Source organism: Rhinocladiella mackenziei, assembly GCF_000835555.1.
Source record: "Rhinocladiella mackenziei CBS 650.93 unplaced genomic scaffold supercont1.9, whole genome shotgun sequence".
NCBI lineage: Eukaryota > Fungi > Ascomycota > Eurotiomycetes > Chaetothyriales > Herpotrichiellaceae > Rhinocladiella > Rhinocladiella mackenziei.
This window is the reverse complement of record NW_013550596.1, coordinates 762,434-783,468: the sequence shown is the minus strand read 5'-3', so window position 1 is coordinate 783,468 and position 21,035 is coordinate 762,434. Positions and strand designations below refer to the sequence as shown.

Here is a 21,035-nt window from a genome sequence, read left to right as displayed (position 1 = left end):
GGTAGGGCGTCGGACCGAACAGGAATAATGGATGGAAGTCGTTGAAGGTGGTGGAGCAAGGTAGAAGCGCATGTGCAAGATGATGCAAGCTAAAAACCGGCCCACAAAGCTGCCCACAATTTTGGATGCGGAGAAAAAGAAAGATTTCTTGAACACAAACTCAACTGAAACCCGAACTACGCCAGTTCTTGACTGCGGCATCAGTCTTCCGACGACAATCGATTTTGCTTGTCGTTCGAGATTGAACTCAGACACCGAGTATGCCTGCTCCGACAGCCCTGCAGCGGGCCCCAGAGGCGCTCGCAGACACTGAAGCCCAGAATATCCCTCTATCAATTTGGCCTGATAAGAATCTTGATGTCGATATTGTCACCGCGCCGCAAGACGCAACACTTCCAAATATGACCGAAATTTCGGAAGAGACAGACATGCAAATAGACGAAGAAGGCAGACCTCGATTCGCACCGGCATCTTCACCTCTTGGCTCGCCAAACTCTGTTCGAATACAGTCTCGGAAAGTCCCTATTCCTCCACACCGCATGTCGCCGTTAAAAATGAACTGGACAAAGATTTACCCTCCCCTTGTCGAACACCTGAAACTACAAGTACGAATGAATATCAAATCCAAAGCCGTTGAACTTCGGACCTCGAAATTCACGACGGACGCGGGTGCATTGCAAAAGGGCGAAGATTTTGTCAAGGCGTTTACGCTCGGCTTCGACGTGGATGATGCCATTGCATTATTACGACTGGATGATCTCTACATCGAAACGTTCGAAATCAAGGACGTCAAAACACTCCAGGGCGAGCATCTGAGCCGTGCGATTGGTCGGATAGCGGGGAAGGATGGGAAGACAAAATTTGCGATTGAAAATACTAGTAAGACGAGAGTGGTGTTGGCGGACAGCAAGATCCACATTCTGGGAGGATTCCAAAACATTAGGATAGCACGAGAGGCCGTGGTCAGTTTGATCCTTGGTGCTCCCCCCGGTAAAGTATATGGCAATTTGAGAACAGTCGCCAGCCGGATGAAGGAGAGATTCTGAATATTCAACAATACAATTCAACTTTACGAAGCATGATGGAAGTGTACGAAAATGCATGTCGGCGTTATGGAGCGGACTTGGTTCATTATTGGACTGGGGAGGGAAAGAAAGGGTATTAGGAGAGAACATCGCAGAACAAGAACAGGTCGAGTCGTTGCCTTATGGCGTCAAATTTTGGCTGGATTCCATTCGCCGAGCTATGCATACAGACACAACGCCGCAGCAACCAGAAAGTCCCCACGATGCCTCTAATCTCTTTTCAGTGGTGTATATGTCTCTTCGATCCCATCCTTCGTGATGATTAACATTTGTAGTCCATCGCCAACCTCAATATGTCTCTCCGTTGCACTGGTGAAAGCATCCTTGACCAAGCCGATGACAACATCCTTCGGTAGACTTTCAGTAGGTCTCTGCTGCAGTTCATGTCCTATTCCTGAAGCCGGAATGTACTGATTCTTGTAGTTGACCTGATTGTCCAAGAATGGCATGATCAAGCTGGCGGCTGCGCCAGCTGCGCGGCATTGTTCACGCTCGTAACTGCCCACAGGATCATAGCTGTACAGAGCCCCCTTTCCATCCTCGTCTAGTCCGCCCAGAATCGCGTGTACATAGTATGGGAAGAAACGCTTCTGGTAGAGGATCGTTGACAATCGTTGTGCGCAGGCCTTGACGCTCATGGGCTTGCCATGTTGGTATTTGTACATTTTGACAACGGCATCTAGCCGTTCCTTCAGAGCATTTCCATCTGCTGCGAATCCAACGACGGACAAGACGATGCGTGAGGAGGAATCACCATCATCACCGATGCGGAAGAGCTTGGGGGCATATCGAGTGTTGATGTTGTAACCTGACGTGGATCGCGTGTCGCCAGCTAGAATGGCAAAGTCTGCACCCGTTATTCCCAGCGTCGAGCCGCCGTTATCTGTGTACCTAATACGAATTAATGGTCCGCTGGACGGTAACCAGGGCGCATTCAAACCTACGGGTTGAAGGCACGTTGTTTAGCGCCTGAGGCTTCTCTGGGAACGGCGGTGTGGGAAAATGAAAAGCCAGGTTGATCTGAGGGCATTGGCCCGGTATTCAGGAGGGATGACATTGCTCACGAGAGAAGAGGAGTTGAGTTGTGTGAATAAAATTCAGAAACCGAAATGGACGGGTTTTCAAGTTGGATGAGCCTCGCGAAATACGCAACACCCTCTCCGCCTGCATCTAATACGTCGGTGCATTAATTGCGCAGCCGCAAATCATTCTTTGAGAGCCAAGAGCACATGGGCTCGATCAGATTCATCGTAAAGAGAATCATTCCATTCTGTCTTGTGTGTTCTCTGCTTCTGTCCGAACTTTCTTTGCTGGTTGAGCTTTCAGACTTGCGCTGTGTCATTACTCCTCACTCGACATGGGTGGTCTCGTTGGCTATGGGAGTAGCAGCGAAGAAGATGAGCCTTCCAAGACGGAGGCTCGTTCGACCACCATATCAAAATCAAATGAGAAATTGTCTGGGCCGGCATCTAATGCCAATGGTAAGAATGGCACTGTCGAGGCGGCGTCCTTGCCTGAGTCTGGCGGAGAGGAGCACATGCGCACTGAAGATGGGTGCGTCAAGCCCCTAATAGGTCCTACGATGCCCGATCGAATGGACGACCATCAGGAGCAAGGCCCTTCATCCGCGGCCCTAGAATCAATGTCTGAACGAGAAGCGGTTCGCTATCTTACGCAAGCCTCCCATCCGATGACCTCGATCCCGCCATCTCCTCCAGATTCGCCCGACCCAACGTTGAATGCCAAATTCAAAAGGTTCCTTGACCTCAAGGCTCAGGGAGTGCATTTCAACAATGACCTTGCAATTAAGTCGACCTTTCGAAACCCCAGCTTGCTGTCCATGATGATGGTTCGTGCAGGGTTGGACGGAAACGACCAGTACCGGACTTCGCTTCCTTTGGAAGTTTGGGACCCTTCCAGCTTCCCTCCATCTGCCTATAAGGAAGAACTTCTAAGGAGCCAGCAGACTCTCCGAGAGAGTGAATTGTCAACGAAGAGAAATCTCTCGGCTTCGGGAAAGAGAACCATTGAATTCACCTCTGGCGGAACGTCAGGGAGTACCAGCAGGGATTCGACCCCAGGAATGGCAAACAAACGAAAGCGACCTTGAGGTGTGATGATGAGCTCGATCTCATCACATCTAACGAAATATGGGGGGGAAGACCGTTGCGTCGGATCCTATCAATGCCGAGTAAGGAAAGTCTCAAGGCAACCTGTCATAAGGTTTCGTAATACGAAAATTGCTGAGCCGATCCACAAATATTTGATGTGTCAGTATGGTGCACATGTTCAGAAATAGGCCAGATTTGACAAGGCCAGAAAGTCATACGCCTCAACTCGTATGTAGAAGGGAGGGGGGTTGGTTTAGGTTAAAGAAAAAAACATTTGCTTTGTACATGATGTATGGTGCCAGCTCATGGCTTTGAAATTATGGGCACATATCAAAAGATGGGTAGAATGACAGGGACTTCCTGAAGAACACCCTTGGTTGCAGACTGTGAATGGCTGCAGCGTAGAAGGTCGGTGTAAAAGAAAGTTCATCAAGCACCAAGAATCCCTGACAGGCGCCGTGATTGGGTTGACCCTAAGGCCAATCATACGGAAGGACTGGGAGGGACGGGTTCCTGCAGCTGAAACGACCCAAGCACCGGTTCGAACTGGAGGGCTGGGAAGGAAAATGGATTTCAAGTTATCGCAGCAGGGGAAAGGAGACATCGACACCGGCACCAGCGACCAGTGATCAAATCACTACAAACGCCCTGACCTCCGACCCGTGCGCCTCTCGCAGCCCTCGCTTCGCTTTCTCGGATTTTGAGGGCCCAGATTCTGATCGACGTTGACGACAAGCTTGGGCCAGTAAAGATGGATACAACTCCGGACGGTGTGCGTTAGGCATACGTTAGGCACACGTTAGGTGTGGCTCTAGCTGCTCTAACACCCTTGTGAGGACTCCGAACCGAAGCAGCGCCGGGCACTTTTGTTTCATGCATCGGGCAAATGTTTTGGGCTGAAGGATGCAGGTTAGTAAAGTCGCAGAATGCGAAAGCTGAACGCTCTTCAGAATTTGATCCTCAGGAATCTTGGTCAAGGAACTCTGCTATCGTAGGAACAGATATCCTCCAGACTCCACAAAAGCTGGTGGAGGTATCAGTGATCACCGGCATTGTACCTTAGGATGCTTGTCTGAATCCTGCATGAATGACTGGCTTGGTTGAGAAGAGACTGCGCGTCAAGATTGTGGAAACCAGCAGGCCAAGGGACCCTCGTGAGATACGAAGTGTGTACCAAAGGTCCGTGTGATCTGTTAGGATCTGTGAGGAATTGCTCCATCTGGCGTCCATCTCTGTGTTTTCGTCGTTGTCCAAACTTTTGTGGGGGGTCTTCTCGAATCGAGGAAACCTCCCTGCAGCCTCCCTATCCCCTTCTCAGAGTCTGTGCCCAATCATCACCCTTCAGAACGTCTCCCGGCGCTTACGGCCACCAACTGAGGCTGGCCTTCTTCTCCCTCTCTCACTCGTCCTTCTCCCAGTAGCACGAGCAAAAACTTCGACACAATCGTCGTTAGACTATTAGTTGAGCTTTCTTCTACTAACCTACCACCGCTTGTACAGCTGGCCTGTCAGCGGCGTCCAAGTGTTCTCCCCTTGCTACATGTACCAAGAATGGCTTGACCTCCGAATCTGTTCCTCATGCGGCCTAATCGGTGCTCGAAATGTCACAGCCGACCAGCGACACCACCGCCCCTCTGTCTCCCCAGACTCGTTTGACCCAAACAGACGCCGATGTTTCGTCTTCCTCGCTGGCCGATGCTCATGCACACATTTTTGGTTCTCGAAAACCTGTCCAGTCGGTCCTGAACCACAATCTAATCCCTCGAGACTATTTGAGCTCTTTGTCCAGCTCCAAATCTGCTCTGGGCCAGCGTGGGAGGACCACCGAGAATAATAATTTGAATGGGACCAGATCCATATCTAATGAGTTTGAAAAGGGTTCCGCCACTGTACCAACAGATAATACACATCCTGGACAACCACCGAACCCCCTTTCCGAGTCTCCCAAGTCCTACACGTCGTGTTCGGCGAGCGTTCATCCGCCCAACAATATGCCGCGGACGTCATCGATCGATTCCGCCATTTCCAACATCTCCAATGGGTCGCATGGACAGAAGCAACCGGGGGAAGTTAGGGATCCGAGTCGAGAAGAAGTTCAGAATCTCATTGTGACAGCCGGTTCTGCCGAGAATCTTATACAGCATCTTCTCAAGGACAAGAGCCATGCGGCAGCTCAGAACGCCCAGCTCTGGAAGCTTGTAGATAAGCAGCGGGCGCTTCTGTTAGGGCTAAACAAGGATTTGGAACGAGCGACCAAAGAGAGGGACCGATATAGGAAGAAAGTCAAAGAATTGCAGACTCAGCCTTCGGCCGTCCCGGCGGACCGCCTTCGTGTGGAAGATGGTCACTCGCCCCAGTCTGATGGAGACGTCTCTGTTGCTTCGAGGGAAAATGAGTCTATAGCCGGGTCGGATCTGAGGTTGAGGGTTGAACAACCGACACCAAGCAAAAGCCCCAACCCTCAGACACAGAGCTCACCTATTGACCCTATGATGATGCCACCGCCACTTCATTTGCAGCAGGCATCACGTATGCAGAGTATATCAACCCAGCTGGCACAACCCAGCTTTGCAGTGACAGAACCGACTCCCCTCTCAGAGAAACCGCCCAAGTCTTTCCAGGCCTCAAGGAAAGCCCCACCTAGGCCTCTTGACCTTCGTCAGACCAAGGACGATTTGCCCGCAAATCAGACCCTGGTTGCGGCGGAGATGGTAGTGAGCGATGCAGACGAAGATGAAGACAGACAGCCTATGGAGCGTGGACGACGAAAGACTCGAGAAGAAGATGACCGTGATCGTGAACTACTGGCCTTGAGGGAGCAAGAGGCCAGAAGTCGATCCAAAAAGGAGAAAAAGAACAAAACTGAGACACCTGGGGAAGCTTTGGAGCAAATGCCTCAACCTTCGGTTGAGCCCGCCCAGGCTTTGTCCCCGTCCCACACGCAAGTGAAAGCTCAAGATCACCTGTCCCCAGCTTCTACGAACTCGATGGGATCATCGGCTCAGCTGTCACTCCCTTTTCGGAGCCCTGGTCTGCCTCTGAGTCCTCGTCCGATAGCCAATAACTTCATGGGAACTTCACTTCCTATGTCCCCACGTGCGCCAGGCGGAAATTTCCCTCTTTCTCCGCGAGCACCAAAACAACCTCTGCCCATGCCTACCACGCCCGGTCAGCAAGCGCCTGCTCCGGATGCTCAGAAGAAGATCGGTCCCTCACCCCTGGCCAAGATGAACACCAACACGGTCGCTACCGATTCAGATCGTGGTCTCAACTATGAGTCTCCTCTGAGCCCTGGTGAAATTCCGCCAGTGAACCGTGGCCTGGTCAGTCCCACCTGGCCTGACCTCTTACTTCCCCCGAATGCTCTTCCTTCTATTCAAGTGAAGGTTGCGTCGTCACGCCTGCGACCGTCAAGAAATAGCATACTGGGCTTGAAGGCACCGGAAGAGAATGCGGTCTTCAGCCTGTCTGTTTTCGAGCGTGCAACGGCATCGGAACTATGGCGCGTCGAAAAGATTCCTTCTTCACTTCCAACCCTCGAGCAACAACTCCGTCCTCGGTGCGCAGAGCTTCCGAAGCTTCCAGATCGCAAGCTTTTCTCCGGTCATTCCCCGGCCACGGTCGATGCGCGACGAACTTCCATAGATGCATATTTTGAAGAGCTTCTGGATACTCCCATGGACGAACAAGCCGCGGCGATTATATGTCGATTTTTGTCCACGGATGTCATGGATCCTCAACTGCGTCTTCCTCCCCCAGCGGGTGAAGACGCTCATTCAAAACCAGTTCAGAACTTACCAAGCGGAGGCAGCCCCACGAAATCGGGCTACTTGACGAAGAAAGGCAAGAACTTTGGTGGCTGGAAATCGAGATACTTTGTCTTGGACAGTCCAGAGCTCAGATATTTCGAAGCTCCGGGTGGTGCACACCTCGGAACAATCAAGCTGCTGAATGCAAGGATTGGTCGACAAACTCAGTCCGATCCTACATCACACGCGGAGGTTGACTCGGAAAATCAGTATCGCCATGCGTTTCTCATTCTAGAACCCAAGCGAAAGGATATGAATAGTCACGTCCGTCATGTTCTCTGCGCGGAAAGCGACGCAGAACGCGACGAGTGGGTGGAGACACTGCTCCATTATATCGATGAGCGACCTCCGGAACCCAAGGCGCAATACGGCGCTGGAGTGCCCACACACACTAAGGACGTCAAAGCTCAAAGAATGGGCCCTGAGGATGGAGAGTCGAAGTCGACCGGAAGTCCTCAATTCCACCAGTCTCACAGCGGCACGCCCTCGCCTTCCAACGCATCCACTCATACTCCTGAATTCGCACAAGAACCAGCTCCGACCGCCAAATCCTTCAACATCTCTGGTCCTATGAATGGGACTGTCATCTCGGATGCTGGACTGTGGGGTAACAAACCGGCTGGTCAGAGCGGCAGCAAAGAGCGCGAGCAAAAGAAACGCAATCTCTTCCACTTCAAGAAGCCATCCTATGAGCAGTTGGCTCCGGCTCAACCAGCACCACCAAAGCGACCCGAGGTGAACGCTCACCGAGGCGGTCATGTGCGGCCCGTCTTCGGCATGCAGCTCCAGGAAGCAGTTGAATATTATTCCCCACTGGATGTGGACGTCTATCTTCCTGCCGTGGTATATCGCTGCATCGAGTTTCTTCGAGCCAAGAATGCGGCCAACGAAGAAGGATTATTCCGCCTTAGCGGGTCGAATATCGTCATCCGATTTCTCAAAGATCGCTTCAACACGGAAGGAGATGTGGATCTGCTTGCGGATGAGGAGGACTATGATGTCCATGCGGTAGCATCTCTCTTCAAGACGTATCTTCGAGAACTACCGTCGACGATTCTAACCCGAGAACTGCACTTGGAATTCCTGAAGGTGCTAGAAGTAAGCGACAAGTCGCAGAAGATCGCGACTTTCAACGCCCTAGTCCATCAGCTGCCGGCTGTTAACTTCTCTCTACTACGGACACTCTCATCATATTTACTTGAGGTGGTGCAGAACTCGGACCGAAACAAGATGAGTGTGAAGAACGTCGGGATCGTGTTCTCACCAACCCTCAACATTCCAGCACCTGTGTTTGCCATGTTCCTGACGGACTTTGAGGCTATTTTTGACAACCCTGCCAATGGAGAATCTGTTCGATCGACAGAAATTGATCGTGACGGTGCCTTGACTCCAGAAGACATCCGATCGCCTCGACGACAAATGTTCTCTGACTTGCCAACACCGGCATATAATCAAAACGATTTTACCCAGAACGCAACGATGACAGGAGGCTCTCAAGGAAACGCAAGGTCATCGGAATATCATCTAGATCCTACCAACGACTTCGGGTTTGCACCCCTCCAGCCTTCATACGAGACTAGAAGCTATGTTTCAATACCCCAGGAGATGCCAATGCAACCACGGTACCCACCACCACAGCCTCCACATGGAGGCAACAAATACGGAGGGGTGAACAACATGCTCACTCCCGAGAACGCACCCAGCGCCAAGGCCAAACGACGCGAGAGTTCCTTGCTGTTCATGTAAACCATGTTGCCACCAGCTTCGTCATGTCAAACCGTTGCTTCTTTTTTCCTTTTTACTCGTTTTCGCTTCGAAATACCCCATTTTGCCGGCGGGTTGAGTTTTGTTCTGTTTTCCAGACCAGCATTTGAGCGATCTCGCTTTTGTACTTGTTCCTACAGTTGAAAAGGACTGGTCCTTTTTATGTCAATCATTAATGAGAGCTTGGTTCACTCGAATTGGGCATGCCGATGACGGCATGAATGAGGATTTGGATGGGGAGATGGAAGCTATGATACCTGGTCGGTGGAACTAGGATGGAAGGATAATGAAGGACGACGTGGAGGAATGACATTGGAGTGAATTGAATCCATCAACCCCAACCTAGAATTTCCCCTCTCCCCAGATCTTTTGTCTTGTTGTTGTCGTCGTCGTCGTTGTTGTTTGTCGCCCTCATGTCTTTCGGATCTCGACGTCTTTTAGGCGTATTCAACAGACCCAAAGTGCAGAGTGTCTTTTGGATATCGAACCTGGCCTACGGATACCCACGCCTATACGTATCTAGTAACTGGGGCAGACATGACCGCATTAAGGTACCAGCCAAGATATAGACCCGATCTCGCCCAAGTTCTATTAAAGACCTTGGTTCGGGCTAACCACGGAATTCGACGCAACAGGGACCCGCCTGATGTGAGAAAATTCTGGGGTGAAAAGCCGGGGTGGAACTTGGACCACTTGATTGCGCCTGAACTCATGTCAGCAGGTCTGAAGAGGTGTATGTTTGCTGGGAGGTGATTCGAAGTCACATACCGAAGCTGGCATAGTACTACGCAGCATCAAGTAGCAATGGACGCAGTAGAAAAACTACGGGGTAAGACTCGGGAGGAGAAATTTTTGACGGCGCAGACGCATCGGATAGTGAAGAGGAAGGTAGGCGGATGGTGGGCGAGCTACCCAGATCAGTATGGCGGTGTCCAAGACAAGAGAAAGGGATCAAAAACAACACCAAAAGGACGCGCTAGTCCAGCCCGGTCAAAGTCCAACGCCCTCACCCCCATTTCGAATTTCCTCCCGGATAGTTTCTGCAAGGCCGTCCTAATTAGAGAACCCCCTGAAAATCAAAGCCTGGTGCCAATCCTATTCACCGGCAGCCTGACGCACCCGTCTTGACAGTGTGTTCTTAGTCACAGCTCCACAGTCCGACCCGGCACTAAACCCACAACTGGTAATTTAGGACTCCCGCTGCCAGGAGTCAAGGACTAGGAGCAGGTTGACAGGCTAGAGGCCTGTCCTTCTAAACAAGTCAAATCGTCGCAATCAATATGCGCCACATCCATTGCTATGGCCTGACTGCTGACGGGCCGTTGTCAGGGAAATTTCCAAGGCAATTCACAAACGAGCGAACACCCAGCACTCCAAATGTTTTCGGATGTCCGTTCAATTGCTTCCCAGACCCACACTAAAAGGTGAGCGGAATGTGTAAACCTTGAAAAATACTTCAATCACGCGACCCCCTTCGCCAGTCGAATTTCAATTCACGTCCCAAAGTTTTCTGGTTTCCGTACAAGTCTCCCAACTCCTGATTACTTCTCCCTCCCAGCATTTACCATGGCTCCGGAAGCTTCTAAAGAAAAGACCCAGACCGCCACAGCCTCGACGCCGCCCTCTGTCTCCAGCGCCGAGGGTGAGAAAGCCGCGCCCAAAGTCACTGCCGTCGACCTCGATCGCGTCGGGGAGACTCAGGGTTATCTCCTCGATGAGACTAAAATCAGAGAGCGCTTGGGACTTGGTGCCGATGTTCCCTTGAAGAAATCCAAGAGCGGCGTGGTGTTGATTCCCCAGCCTACTGAAGACCCCGAGGATCCATTGAACTGGCCCCGATGGAAGAAGGGTCTCATTCTTCTTGTCATTGCTGTGAACGCTTGTACCGCTGACTACTCCGCTGCCACTGGCGGAAGTGCACTTCTCCCACAGGCCGAAGAATGGCACATCTCGCCTGATGAGGTCAACCATGCCACTGCTGGGTGCATTTGAACTCCACTCATTCTTCGTCTACAAGTCTTAGCTAACATGGTTACAGGAATACATTCATGCTCGGTGTGGGCGGTTTGGCAGCAGTCTGGCTCAGTGCATACTTTGGTCGACTTCCTGTGCTCTTCTGGTTCGGATGCCTGTCAGCAGGAACGGCGGCGTGGTCAGCGGCCGCACGATCCTTTGAGTCCTACATGGCATCTCGCATTTTAAACGGCATGTTCTGCGTCGCTGCAGCTGGTGGTGGCCTGATGTGGATCAAGGATGTGTTCTTTTGGCACTCCCATGCCAAGAAGATCAACATTTGGTCGACAGCTATCATCCTCTCGCCTTTCTTAGGCCCACAGTTCATGGCCGCCATTATCAGCGTGGATTCGTGGAGAACTGGAATGTGGCTCAACTTTGGCATCATCACCCTGGGCTTGCTCTTGACATTCACCCTGGGCGATGAGACCTTCTACCCACGTCACTTGATGCCCGACCGAATTCCACGACGCAAGTCTCGTCTCCTGCGAGTCATCGGCGTCGAGCAGGTCAAGACCAAGTACACGACCAATTCATTCCTGGAAGCAGGTAGTCGGTTGGGATACACTGCTTTGAGGTTGCCTGTCTTTCTCACATGCTTGTTCTACTTTTTCGACTGTATGAAACCCCCCCTCTCCTCTTTCGACTCCCCCGTAGACTCTCAGCTAACTTGGACAGTTCCCTGGACGATTGCCAACAACACCACCATCTCGGTATTCATTGTCCCTGCTTTCAACTTTGATTACCGCAACCTGGCTGCTATTTACACAGCACCAGTGGTCGGAGCAGTGTTGGGACTGGTTCTTGGACACTTCTTGTTCGACTTCATTGCCAAACTATATGCCAAGCGTCATGGTGGACGTATTGAGCCCGAATGTAGATTGATTATTCTCTGGTTAATCCTACCCATCAAAATTGTCGGCTACAATCTCATCGGCGTCACTCTACACCAAGCACGCACTTGGTCTTGGTGGCCCTTGGCAATTGGCTGGTGTATGCACAACTTTGCCACCATCGTCACTACAACAGCAGTGGGAGCCTACCTCCTTGACGCGTACCCAGAAGCCGGTGGAGAGTGTGCCGCCTGGCTCAACTTTGCCCGAACCCTCGGTGGCTTTATTGTTGGGTATATTCAGATCAATTGGGCAAATAAGGCGGGAACTCAGACCGAGTATGGCATTCAGAGTGGTATCATGGCTGCAGCCTTCATTCTGGTTGTGTTCTTGCAGTTCTTTGGGGCTAAGCTAAGACACGCCCAAGGACCATTGAACTTCAAGACAAATTAAGGTGGCGGAGATCAATCCTAGAGGAAGAGGTAGCCCGGAGTAATCGTCATAGCAATCAATTGAACCATTGACCACTGACTCAGACTCAGCCTCGCGAGGCTGTTGCTTTCATCGCGCGGAATTGGGGCCCGACGTCATCTAGTGCTAGAATGGAAACGGAATGGCGGCGTCCCTCCTTACCTGGCCGTGATTGGCGATGTCGGCAGAGCTTCTTCGCCTGCAGAACGAAAAGCTCCTTCAGCCGATAAAGTTCGAACTTGCGTTATTTGTTGCACGGCATTTCTTTGTGCACGACGCTGGTTGACTTTGTATCTTCCCAGGCGTCTTGTGAATCTGCAGCAATGTCACTGGCAAGGTCAACCCGCAGCACTCAGGTATGCGGCTTGCCCCCTTCCTCCAAATTGAGAGAAACTAACCAGTTTTTGGGCAGACGCTGCTTCGCGCAGCTCAGAGGGCGAGCAGACGCCAACCTCCGCCGCCTTTCCCGGCAAGATGTGAGCCTACCGATATATCCAGAGCTTCTCCCGCCGGTTAACAAGCGTCCTCTAGCTTATGCAACCGTCGAATCCGATATCTTCAAGCCTACCAAATATGGTGGAAAATACACTATTACTTTGATCCCAGGTACGCCCGGACCTTTGGCACTCCTCATCCCGCTCAATGCCTCGTGCTCACATGCCATTGCATTGCACTAGGTGACGGTGTTGGTGCCGAGGTTGCAGAAGCAGTCAAGACAATTTTCAAGGCGGACAATGTCCCCATTGAGTGGGAACAGGTCGATGTATCTGGTGTCGATACGGGAGATAAGCACTCTGAAGAGCTTTTTAAGGAGTCAATAGCTTCTCTAAGGCGAAACAAGCTTGGTCTGAAGGGTATATTGCATACACCTATCGAGAGATCCGGTCATCAGTCCTTCAACGTCGCCCTGCGACAGGAACTCGATATCTACGCCTCCGTTGTTCTGGTCAAGAATATCCCCGGACTCGAGACGAGACACAAGAACGTTGATCTCTGTATCGTGCGTGAGAACACCGAGGGCGAGTACTCTGGGCTGGAACATCAATCGGTGTCCGGCGTGGTCGAATCATTAAAAATCATCACCCGAGCCAAGTCAGAACGCATCGCCAAGTTCGCCTTCTCTTTTGCCCTCGCCAACAACCGAAGGAAGGTGACATGCATTCACAAGGCCAATATCATGAAGCTTGCAGACGGCCTTTTCCGAAACACCGTTAAGAAAATCGGGGAGGATTACCCGACTCTGGAAGTCAGCGACATGATTGTCGACAATGCCTCCATGCAGGCTGTATCTCGACCGCAGCAATTCGATGTCATGGTTATGCCCAATCTTTACGGAGGGTTAGACTTCCCCCATGAATTTCTCAGAGGACAAGGCTAACTCCGAATGCAGTATCCTTACAAACATTGCGGCTGCCCTGGTTGGTGGTCCTGGCGTGGTGCCCGGTTGTAACATGGGCCGCGATGTGGCTGTCTTCGAGCCTGGATGCCGACACGTTGGTCTCGATATTCAAGGCAAAGATCAAGCCAACCCTACAGCCCTTTTGCTTTCCGGTACCATGCTTCTTCGACACCTTGGTCTTGACGACCACGCCAACCGCATATCTAAGGCCGTTTATGATGTGATTGCTGATGGGTGAGTCAGAGTTACACTACAAAGAGCGGGAATGTTGACTCTTCTACAGAAAGGTACGCACTAGAGATATGGGCGGCAACAGCACGACACATGAATTTGTCAGGACTATCCTGGACAAGATGGAAGCCGGGTTGTAAATGATACACACAAGAGAGGAGTTCAGACAGATGGCTAGGGGAACGGTCCATTGCTGTGGGGGGCAATTTTTTATTCGAATTGAAGCAGCCTGCATTGACGGTAGAAATGATATCTGTGTATACATCTATGCTTCCAGTACTACTACCGCCATGACCTTTGTAAGGCGTGTTGTGTTGCGGATGTTAATCGGCTCCCATTGGAGGAAATAATATTCTTAGGTAAACGTTGGTGCCGGGGGAAGGGTCGAAAGTTGGCATGGATCCGAGTCCCTCAGCTGCATGTGCTCTTTCAGTTTTCCCAACGAAACTGGGTCAAAATGAGTGTCTCGTTTACGGTCTCACCGGAACCACCATGAGAGGAATTCTATGATCGACTTGTTTATCATTCCCATATCTTCCGGTGTTGGCCCCCGTGTGCCCTCCGATGACTTCGTTGAAGCCTGCGAAAAGTGACAGTGGCCGATCCAGCTCGCAAGAAATTCACAACCAATCCCGTCTGACCCTCTTCCGTACTCCTCAGCCGTACCACCGACGAGGCGAGAGCCTGATCAAAGGCAATGGACAAACTAGTGACAATGGATCTGATGGAATAAATGGACCCTCCGTGCCAACAATCAGTCGCTCCGAATCGAGCGAGAGCGGAACAGAGGCAGATGACGAGAAAGGTCCTCTCCTCAAAGGATTACCTGCACCGCCATTGCGCGTCAGGAAGGGACTGCGTGGAAGTTCACCGGCCAATTTGACTCCCGCCGTCAGTCCCCTCCCCACGCCTCCTGCTTATGTTGAGGCCGATGGGTATGGATATTTTCAGAAGAATGGAAAGAAATTGCCGCAGACAGGAGGGCCAGGCAAAGACTATGACACCTACAAGAAGCGGAAACGGCGAGAGATCGTTCGGCGATGCACAGAGACTTCGCTCCTTTGCGGCATTGGAGTCATTGTCTGGACCAGCGGAGGAGGGTCGACAACTCGGGTGGACTGGCTGAACGAACTTATGACCTTCCTCCTCATCCCACCGCTCGTGTATCTACTCTACCCGATCCGACTCACCTTCCGCGCTCATGCCGCGGGCACGACCTTTATACAAGCACTGCGCTACGGATTTCACATTCCGTCTCGGTTTGACTCTGGGCCTCTTATATATCCGGTGACGATTCCGGTAATGATCGCATTGTCACTATTTCATCGCAGTACGGCATTTCTCCCAGCGGCCATCGTCTGCGGGCTCTCGTCCATGCCGCCTTTGGTGACTGCCACTCAAAAAGTTCCAGCAATCGGCGAGCATATACATTGGCTTCTCTCAATTCTACCACTCCACGCTGTGAAGTTGCGCTTTTCACGGACCTCCAGCATGAAGCCCATTGCCTTGAAACTCGGCCCAGGATGTGCACTCTCCCGAGAAGACTTTGTGATGTTGTTCCCTCTGTATCAATCCCTCATGACTACGCTGGGCTATCTCACCACCTCGAGCCTCGACATCTCCGAACTACGTTTACTTTCATCCGCCCTTATCAATCTTCTAATTTTCGCTCGGACGCCCCAAGCTGAGATTCTGAAAGCCATGCTCTGGCTGGGCGCTTTGTGCATATTTGTCTCTTGCAAGAACGTTTTAATATGGGAAGTTGCTCTGGCGCGGATACCTACCTGGAAGCTTTTACGAAGACGTCGACGTCAAGGGTTCATCTCGCAGATCGATCAGACTATCTGTACGCTTCTGACCAGGGGAAAGTACCAACGGGTGCGACGGAACTCGTCCGACACCGAGGAAGATGAAGGGCCTCTCAACCATTTACCAAGAATTAGACCTCGCTTGAAGCTTCGGCTCGGTGGAAGATCGTCGACCATACCAATCGAGGAGCCCATACCTGCACGTGAGGCAACGGCTTCCAGGAGTCTCTCGGCTGATCTGTCAACTTTCTCTGGCCCCTTTCGACGGAACACGTTTACAGCATTCGATCGGGGAACGAGAAATGATACGACTCCGACCACCAAAAAAGCGAAATCTTCTGCTGGTGGCCATTCAGCCGCCTTCTTAACATTGACCGTGGAGCAAGTTCGTGTTCGGAAATATGCGTATGCCGCAGTTGCATACTTTTTCGTGATTGTCACGATATTAGGCCCAGTACGACTATACGTCAGTAGACGAGCATTGTCAGGTCATGAACCGCTTGGCTGGGCTATGGGCTACCTGCTTGGAAATATACCACCCTTCCGACTTTGGGTCATCAGTAATCACCTCGAACGGTGGATCTGTCTTCCAACTCGAAAAGCGAGTGCGCCTGTCCCCATCTCGTACGGGTTTGTTGAATCCCTCCGCCAGGATGTCCTCGGGCCTGCCAACACACGCCTTCTTATCTGCGTGTATTGCGTTGTGGTGCTGTCTGTCGGCATAACTGCAGTCCTTCGCCTGACATCTGTTGTTGAGGTCGACACTAGACGAAAAATCTTCCACGGCATCATGGTTGCCATGCTTCTGCCAACGATTTTCGTGGATCCTTGTTTTATTGCATTAGCATTGGGGTTGGTTCTATCAATTTTCCTTCTTCTTGATCTGTTCCGGGCCTCACAACTTCCGCCAATCTCGAAACCCCTGACTACGTTTCTGGCTCCCTACGTCGATGGCCGGGACCACCGAGGCCCCGTCATTGTGTCGCATATTTTCCTCCTGATAGGGTGTGCCATTCCACTTTGGTTATCTCTAGCTGCTGCGCCTCGGTTTGGGCAAGACCCGTGGGTTGGTTGGGATACAGATATACGAGATTTGAGCATGGTGAGCGGTGTCATTTGTGTTGGCATGGGAGATGCTGCGGCGAGCTTGATTGGCCGGCGTTATGGGAAAACAAAATGGTATTGGGCCGGTGGAAAGAGTTTAGAGGGAAGTCTGGCGTTTACATTTGCGGTTACCTGTGGTCTTTCTGCTTCTTGGATCTGGCTGAGACTCGCGGGCTGGGCTTCATGGCCAGATGGCGCCCCCGGTTGGACGCTGGGCAAATGTCTGATTGCGGGAACGGGTGCTAGCCTCCTTGAAAGCACCTTGACTGCTGCAAACGATAATGTGGTGGTGCCTGTCGGACTGTGGTTGCTGGTGCGAGGGTTAAACATTTAATGGCTGCGGACAGATTTGCGCAGACTGAATGCTGTATCATCAGATGATTGATGTCTGGCAAAACCCTTTCCCTTGAAGAAATGCTGAATCTCGGTATCGCCACTTCTCATCAAGTGATGGCTAGCCCCGGAGGAATTCTGACGGTAAGCACTGTCATTAATCGGCTGATCCAGTCAGAAGCATACCATAAGTCACTGGTGCCAAGATAGGTCGTAATCCGTAGCCACAGACAATTAAATCGGAAGCGAGCACGTGACTATAACCACGTGATCAAATCGTTATCAGAGGCATTATCGTCAGACCCAAAATCGAACAGTTCAGTGACCGCAGCACAAGTCACGTCGCGACCCTTCTTTTTGTCCTTGACTGGCATGACTAACCCCAGCAAACCTCACTCCCATCGCGCTTTTTAATTTTTGTTCCTGTTACAAGTTTCTTCAAACCACCTATCGCTATCTATCTTTAATCTATCCTTCCGAATCGCTCTGCTTTGTGTTGAGGTCAACACCCTTCCTTGTTCAACCCTTGCGTCACAGACCTCTTGTCCAACGTCCATCCGCATTCCCCCCCAAGTTACGCCCGACCACCACCTCGCATCCATCCACATCCCACTGAGCTCGATTCGAGCTAGCCATCCACCCCTATATCAATCCGGTCATTAATTCCCCACCGAGACTGTCCAGCTTTCCTTTTAGGAGTTGCACGGCATACGAATAACGCAGCCTGCCGCCGAATTGGCGCCATCTCCACACTCTGTTGCCCTGTCGCCTGTTTCCTCAGCCATCCCATCAATCGAGTTTTGCTCTGTGGAATCCTCCTCTCATCTCGGGTGATCCATGTCAGACTATACCACCGCAGGCGTCTACCCACAATTGACGAAATAACCTTCCGCTTCTCTCACCTCTGCCTCGTCGACCGGCGTTTGTCGACCAAAGTGGTGACGAGGCGAAGATGGCTTCAGCCCATTCTCAACCCTCCACCCTGAGGAGGTCGAAAGAGTCGGAGAGGATAGGCAGTTTCCAACGCCATGAGGAGATAGGGCGCGGCAGCTTTGCGACGGTTTACAAGGCGATTCATACCGTAAGTCGAGAGACATCACCTGTCCAAGGTCTTCTGGCACTTTGTACTGACAGCCTCTCAGAGCGGATCAGGCGTGCAAAGCATTGTGGCTATCAAATCTGTCAACATGTCGAAGCTCAACAAGAAACTGAAAGACAACCTCACGTCGGAGATCTCCATCCTCAAGGGACTGCATCATCCACACGTCGTTGCTCTCATCGACTGCAAAGAATCGAGCTCTCACATTCACTTGGTGATGGAATATGTTGCTCTGGGTGACCTCTCACACTTTATCAAGAGACGGGCTGAAATCAAAGACAGTGACCTGGTGGGCAACATGATGGTCAAGTATCCCAATCCTCGACATGGAGGCCTCCACGAAGTGGTTGTCCGACACTTTCTACAACAATTGTCGAGTGCTCTACAATTCTTACGAGCTCGGAATCTCATTCACCGTGATGTGAAACCTCAAAATCTTCTCCTCAACCCGTCACCGACGTATTTCGAGACGCACAAGCCCCGACCTATGCCTTACCAAGCCGGAGACAATTCTTTGAACCCGGTGTGTGGCATCAGATCACTTCCCGTCCTCAAGATTGCCGATTTTGGCTTTGCCCGATCATTGCCGTCGACGGCACTTGCAGAAACTCTGTGCGGATCTCCATTGTACATGGCACCGGAGATTTTGAGATATGAAAAATATGATGCAAAGGCCGATCTCTGGTCGGTGGGTACTGTTCTTTACGAAATGATGACGGCCAGACCACCTTTCCGAGCTTCCAATCATGTGGAATTACTTCGAAAGATAGAAAAGGGTGAAGACAAAATCAAGTTCGGGGAGGAATTTATCATATCCGAAGACCTGAAGAAACTCATTCGCCTGCTGTTAAAAAGAGATCCGAAGGAGAGACTCTCGTTTCCTGAATTTTTCAACAGCGAAATTATCACCGGTCCGATTCCAGGCCTCCATCCAGAAGATATGCCACAAGAGTCAGTGGTTTCTGAGACCGACCACCACCGAAACAGCCGAGCCGACCCCACGGGCTTGATGCGACCAGGATCGAGAAAAGAACCCGTCAAACCCTATATCGATCCTCCCAAGACTGTTTCGGAGGACAATTTGACGCGAAGACACTCGATCAATCGAAGACCATCCGGCGCAAAAGACCAGATTATTGCGCAGCGGATCACTTCCGATGAGCGAGGATCAGTTCCGGAGTCTCCTCCCTATGCTGACGGAGGACGGCCTGCTGTACATCCACACGCTACAACCCCAGGAAGGCAAGAATTAGTCCATCGACCTGCGTCGACTCCCATGGCTCGTCAAGCCAGTGGCGGATCGCATAAGCTGCCACCTTCATCTTTGCGAGGCCAGGTGTACGATGAGGAACAGGAGGCTGCTCTTCGCAAGCAACAAGAAGAGAAAGAACGAGAGCGAGTGGCTCAGGACATTGCTTTCGAAAGAGACTACGTTTTGGTGGAGAAGAAAGCGGTCGAGGTTAATGCATTGGCTGATGAACTCGATGCTAGCCCACGCCTAAACAGAAGCTCACTGCAGGCGGCCGTGTCGCCAAAGGCAGGGGCAGGGGCGGTCGTCCGTCGCGTAACAACGCAAGGAGTACCCGTATCTTCGACAGGCGCGCAAACCAGCGCTTCTCGAGCGGTTCAAATCGCATCTGGAAGACGCCCAGATTCTCTCCATCACCGCCAGAATTCTTATGAGCGACGATATGGCCCAAGTCCGAGCTCAGCCACTTCGGCGATATCGAAAGCGTTGAACATGGCCAGTGGTCGACTGTTTGGTGTGGGGTTTTCTCCTCCTGTCAATCTAATGCGTGGAGGCAAATCTCCTCCCATCACGTATAGTCCGTTCCCAACCTATCCTGGAGCTCAGAGCAGCCTTGTCGTGATTGGAGACACGGCGAAATCACCCGCGGCTGACGAAGATACCAAATTTGTACAGACCGTTGAGGAGATCGCCACTCGAAGTGATGTTGTCTATGGTTTTGCAGAAGTGAAGTACAAGCAGCTCATCCCTGCCGTTCCGTCCCAGCCTGGACTCGGTTTGCGCAACGCTTCGGGCGAAAATGCTGCTTCGGACAGTCCGTTTGGTGCTTCCAATGAAGATCTGACCGTTGAGGCGATGGTAATTGTTGCAGAGGAGGCATTGGTACTTTACGTCAAGGCCCTGGCTTTGCTTGCCAAAGGTATGGACATTGCAGCACGCTGGTGGGCTCGCAAGAATCGTGGCGAAGCGACCGGAGATGGCATCGCAAATCGGCCAGGCACGAACTCGGCTGCTGCGGGCCAGAGAATGAACAATGTCGTGCAGTGGATCCGAAGTCGTTTCAATGAAGTTTTAGAGAAGGCAGATCTTGTCCGTCTGAAGCTCATTGATAGTCAGCGACGCCTCCCGGAAGATCATCCTAGTCATCCGAACAACATCTCCACTACAACAGCTTCCAGCGCCGGCCTGGGCACATCGGCAGATCAGGTCGTGGTTAGCTCTGGGATCACAGCAGAGAAGCTCATGTATGATCGAGCATTGGAAATGAGTCGAGCTGCTGCAATCAACGAGCTTACCAACGAAGATTTGACGGGATGCGAAATTTCGTACGTCACCGCTATTCGGATGCTGGAAGCAGTGTTGGAAAACGACGACGACAGCTTGTCTAAGCGTGGCAGCAACACTAGCGATCTGGATGAGAAGGAAGACTTAGCACCGATTAATGGCTTGGAAGCTGAAGACAGAAGAACCGTGAAGAATCGTGAGTTTTTGCTCTGCACCACAGATTCAAACGCTAATCTATCGTCAGTGGTGACAAGCATTCGCGGAAGACTAACAGTCATTCGACGAAAGCTCCAGGTTATTCAAAAGCGTGCTTCTGCCCCGGCGATGGCTTCTCCCAGCAAAGCATCACCTCCTATCGCACAACCCGGCGGCAATCCCATCACTACTGCTACTCCCCCACGCTCATGATGTACCGACTCATGAACCTTGCCTGCACAACTTC

General features: G+C 51.6%; 8 protein-coding genes across 8 annotated transcripts; 7 read left to right on the top strand and 1 right to left on the bottom strand.

Moving 5' to 3' along the window:
- Positions 1–260: 260 nt before the first annotated feature.
- Positions 261–1,046, top strand: Z518_10481 (pre-rRNA-processing protein PNO1; the record flags this gene model as incomplete). The annotated part of the gene is made up of 1 exon (XM_013412024.1): positions 261–1,046. One exon carries the CDS (start codon positions 261–263, stop codon positions 1,044–1,046), a length of 786 nt encoding a protein of 261 aa, XP_013267478.1.
- Positions 1,047–1,294: 248 nt separating this feature from the next.
- Z518_10480 (uncharacterized protein) lies at positions 1,295–2,142 on the bottom strand (the record flags this gene model as incomplete). Its single annotated transcript, XM_013412023.1, has 2 exons — positions 1,295–1,976; positions 2,030–2,142. The coding sequence occupies 2 exons, from the start codon at positions 2,140–2,142 to the stop codon at positions 1,295–1,297; spliced, it is 795 nt and encodes a 264-aa protein (XP_013267477.1).
- A 300-nt stretch (positions 2,143–2,442) lies between these two features.
- On the top strand, positions 2,443–3,195 carry Z518_10479 (uncharacterized protein; the record flags this gene model as incomplete). Its single annotated transcript, XM_013412022.1, has 1 exon — positions 2,443–3,195. One exon carries the CDS (start codon positions 2,443–2,445, stop codon positions 3,193–3,195), a length of 753 nt encoding a protein of 250 aa, XP_013267476.1.
- A 1,602-nt stretch (positions 3,196–4,797) lies between these two features.
- Z518_10478 (uncharacterized protein) lies at positions 4,798–8,751 on the top strand (the record flags this gene model as incomplete). The annotated part of the gene is made up of 1 exon (XM_013412021.1): positions 4,798–8,751. One exon carries the CDS (start codon positions 4,798–4,800, stop codon positions 8,749–8,751), a length of 3,954 nt encoding a protein of 1,317 aa, XP_013267475.1.
- A 1,584-nt stretch (positions 8,752–10,335) lies between these two features.
- Z518_10477 (uncharacterized protein) lies at positions 10,336–12,068 on the top strand (the record flags this gene model as incomplete). Its single annotated transcript, XM_013412020.1, has 3 exons — positions 10,336–10,751; positions 10,808–11,400; positions 11,461–12,068. 3 exons carry the CDS (start codon positions 10,336–10,338, stop codon positions 12,066–12,068), a joined length of 1,617 nt encoding a protein of 538 aa, XP_013267474.1.
- Positions 12,069–12,409: 341 nt separating this feature from the next.
- Positions 12,410–13,856, top strand: Z518_10476 (isocitrate dehydrogenase [NAD] subunit 1, mitochondrial; the record flags this gene model as incomplete). The annotated part of the gene is made up of 6 exons (XM_013412019.1): positions 12,410–12,442; positions 12,499–12,562; positions 12,618–12,692; positions 12,764–13,424; positions 13,477–13,719; positions 13,769–13,856. The coding sequence occupies 6 exons, from the start codon at positions 12,410–12,412 to the stop codon at positions 13,854–13,856; spliced, it is 1,164 nt and encodes a 387-aa protein (XP_013267473.1).
- Positions 13,857–14,280: 424 nt separating this feature from the next.
- On the top strand, positions 14,281–16,962 carry Z518_10475 (uncharacterized protein; the record flags this gene model as incomplete). Its single annotated transcript, XM_013412018.1, has 1 exon — positions 14,281–16,962. One exon carries the CDS (start codon positions 14,281–14,283, stop codon positions 16,960–16,962), a length of 2,682 nt encoding a protein of 893 aa, XP_013267472.1.
- A 951-nt stretch (positions 16,963–17,913) lies between these two features.
- Positions 17,914–21,001, top strand: Z518_10474 (uncharacterized protein; the record flags this gene model as incomplete). The annotated part of the gene is made up of 3 exons (XM_013412017.1): positions 17,914–18,042; positions 18,104–20,789; positions 20,838–21,001. 3 exons carry the CDS (start codon positions 17,914–17,916, stop codon positions 20,999–21,001), a joined length of 2,979 nt encoding a protein of 992 aa, XP_013267471.1.
- Between the last annotated feature and the right edge of the window lie 34 nt (positions 21,002–21,035).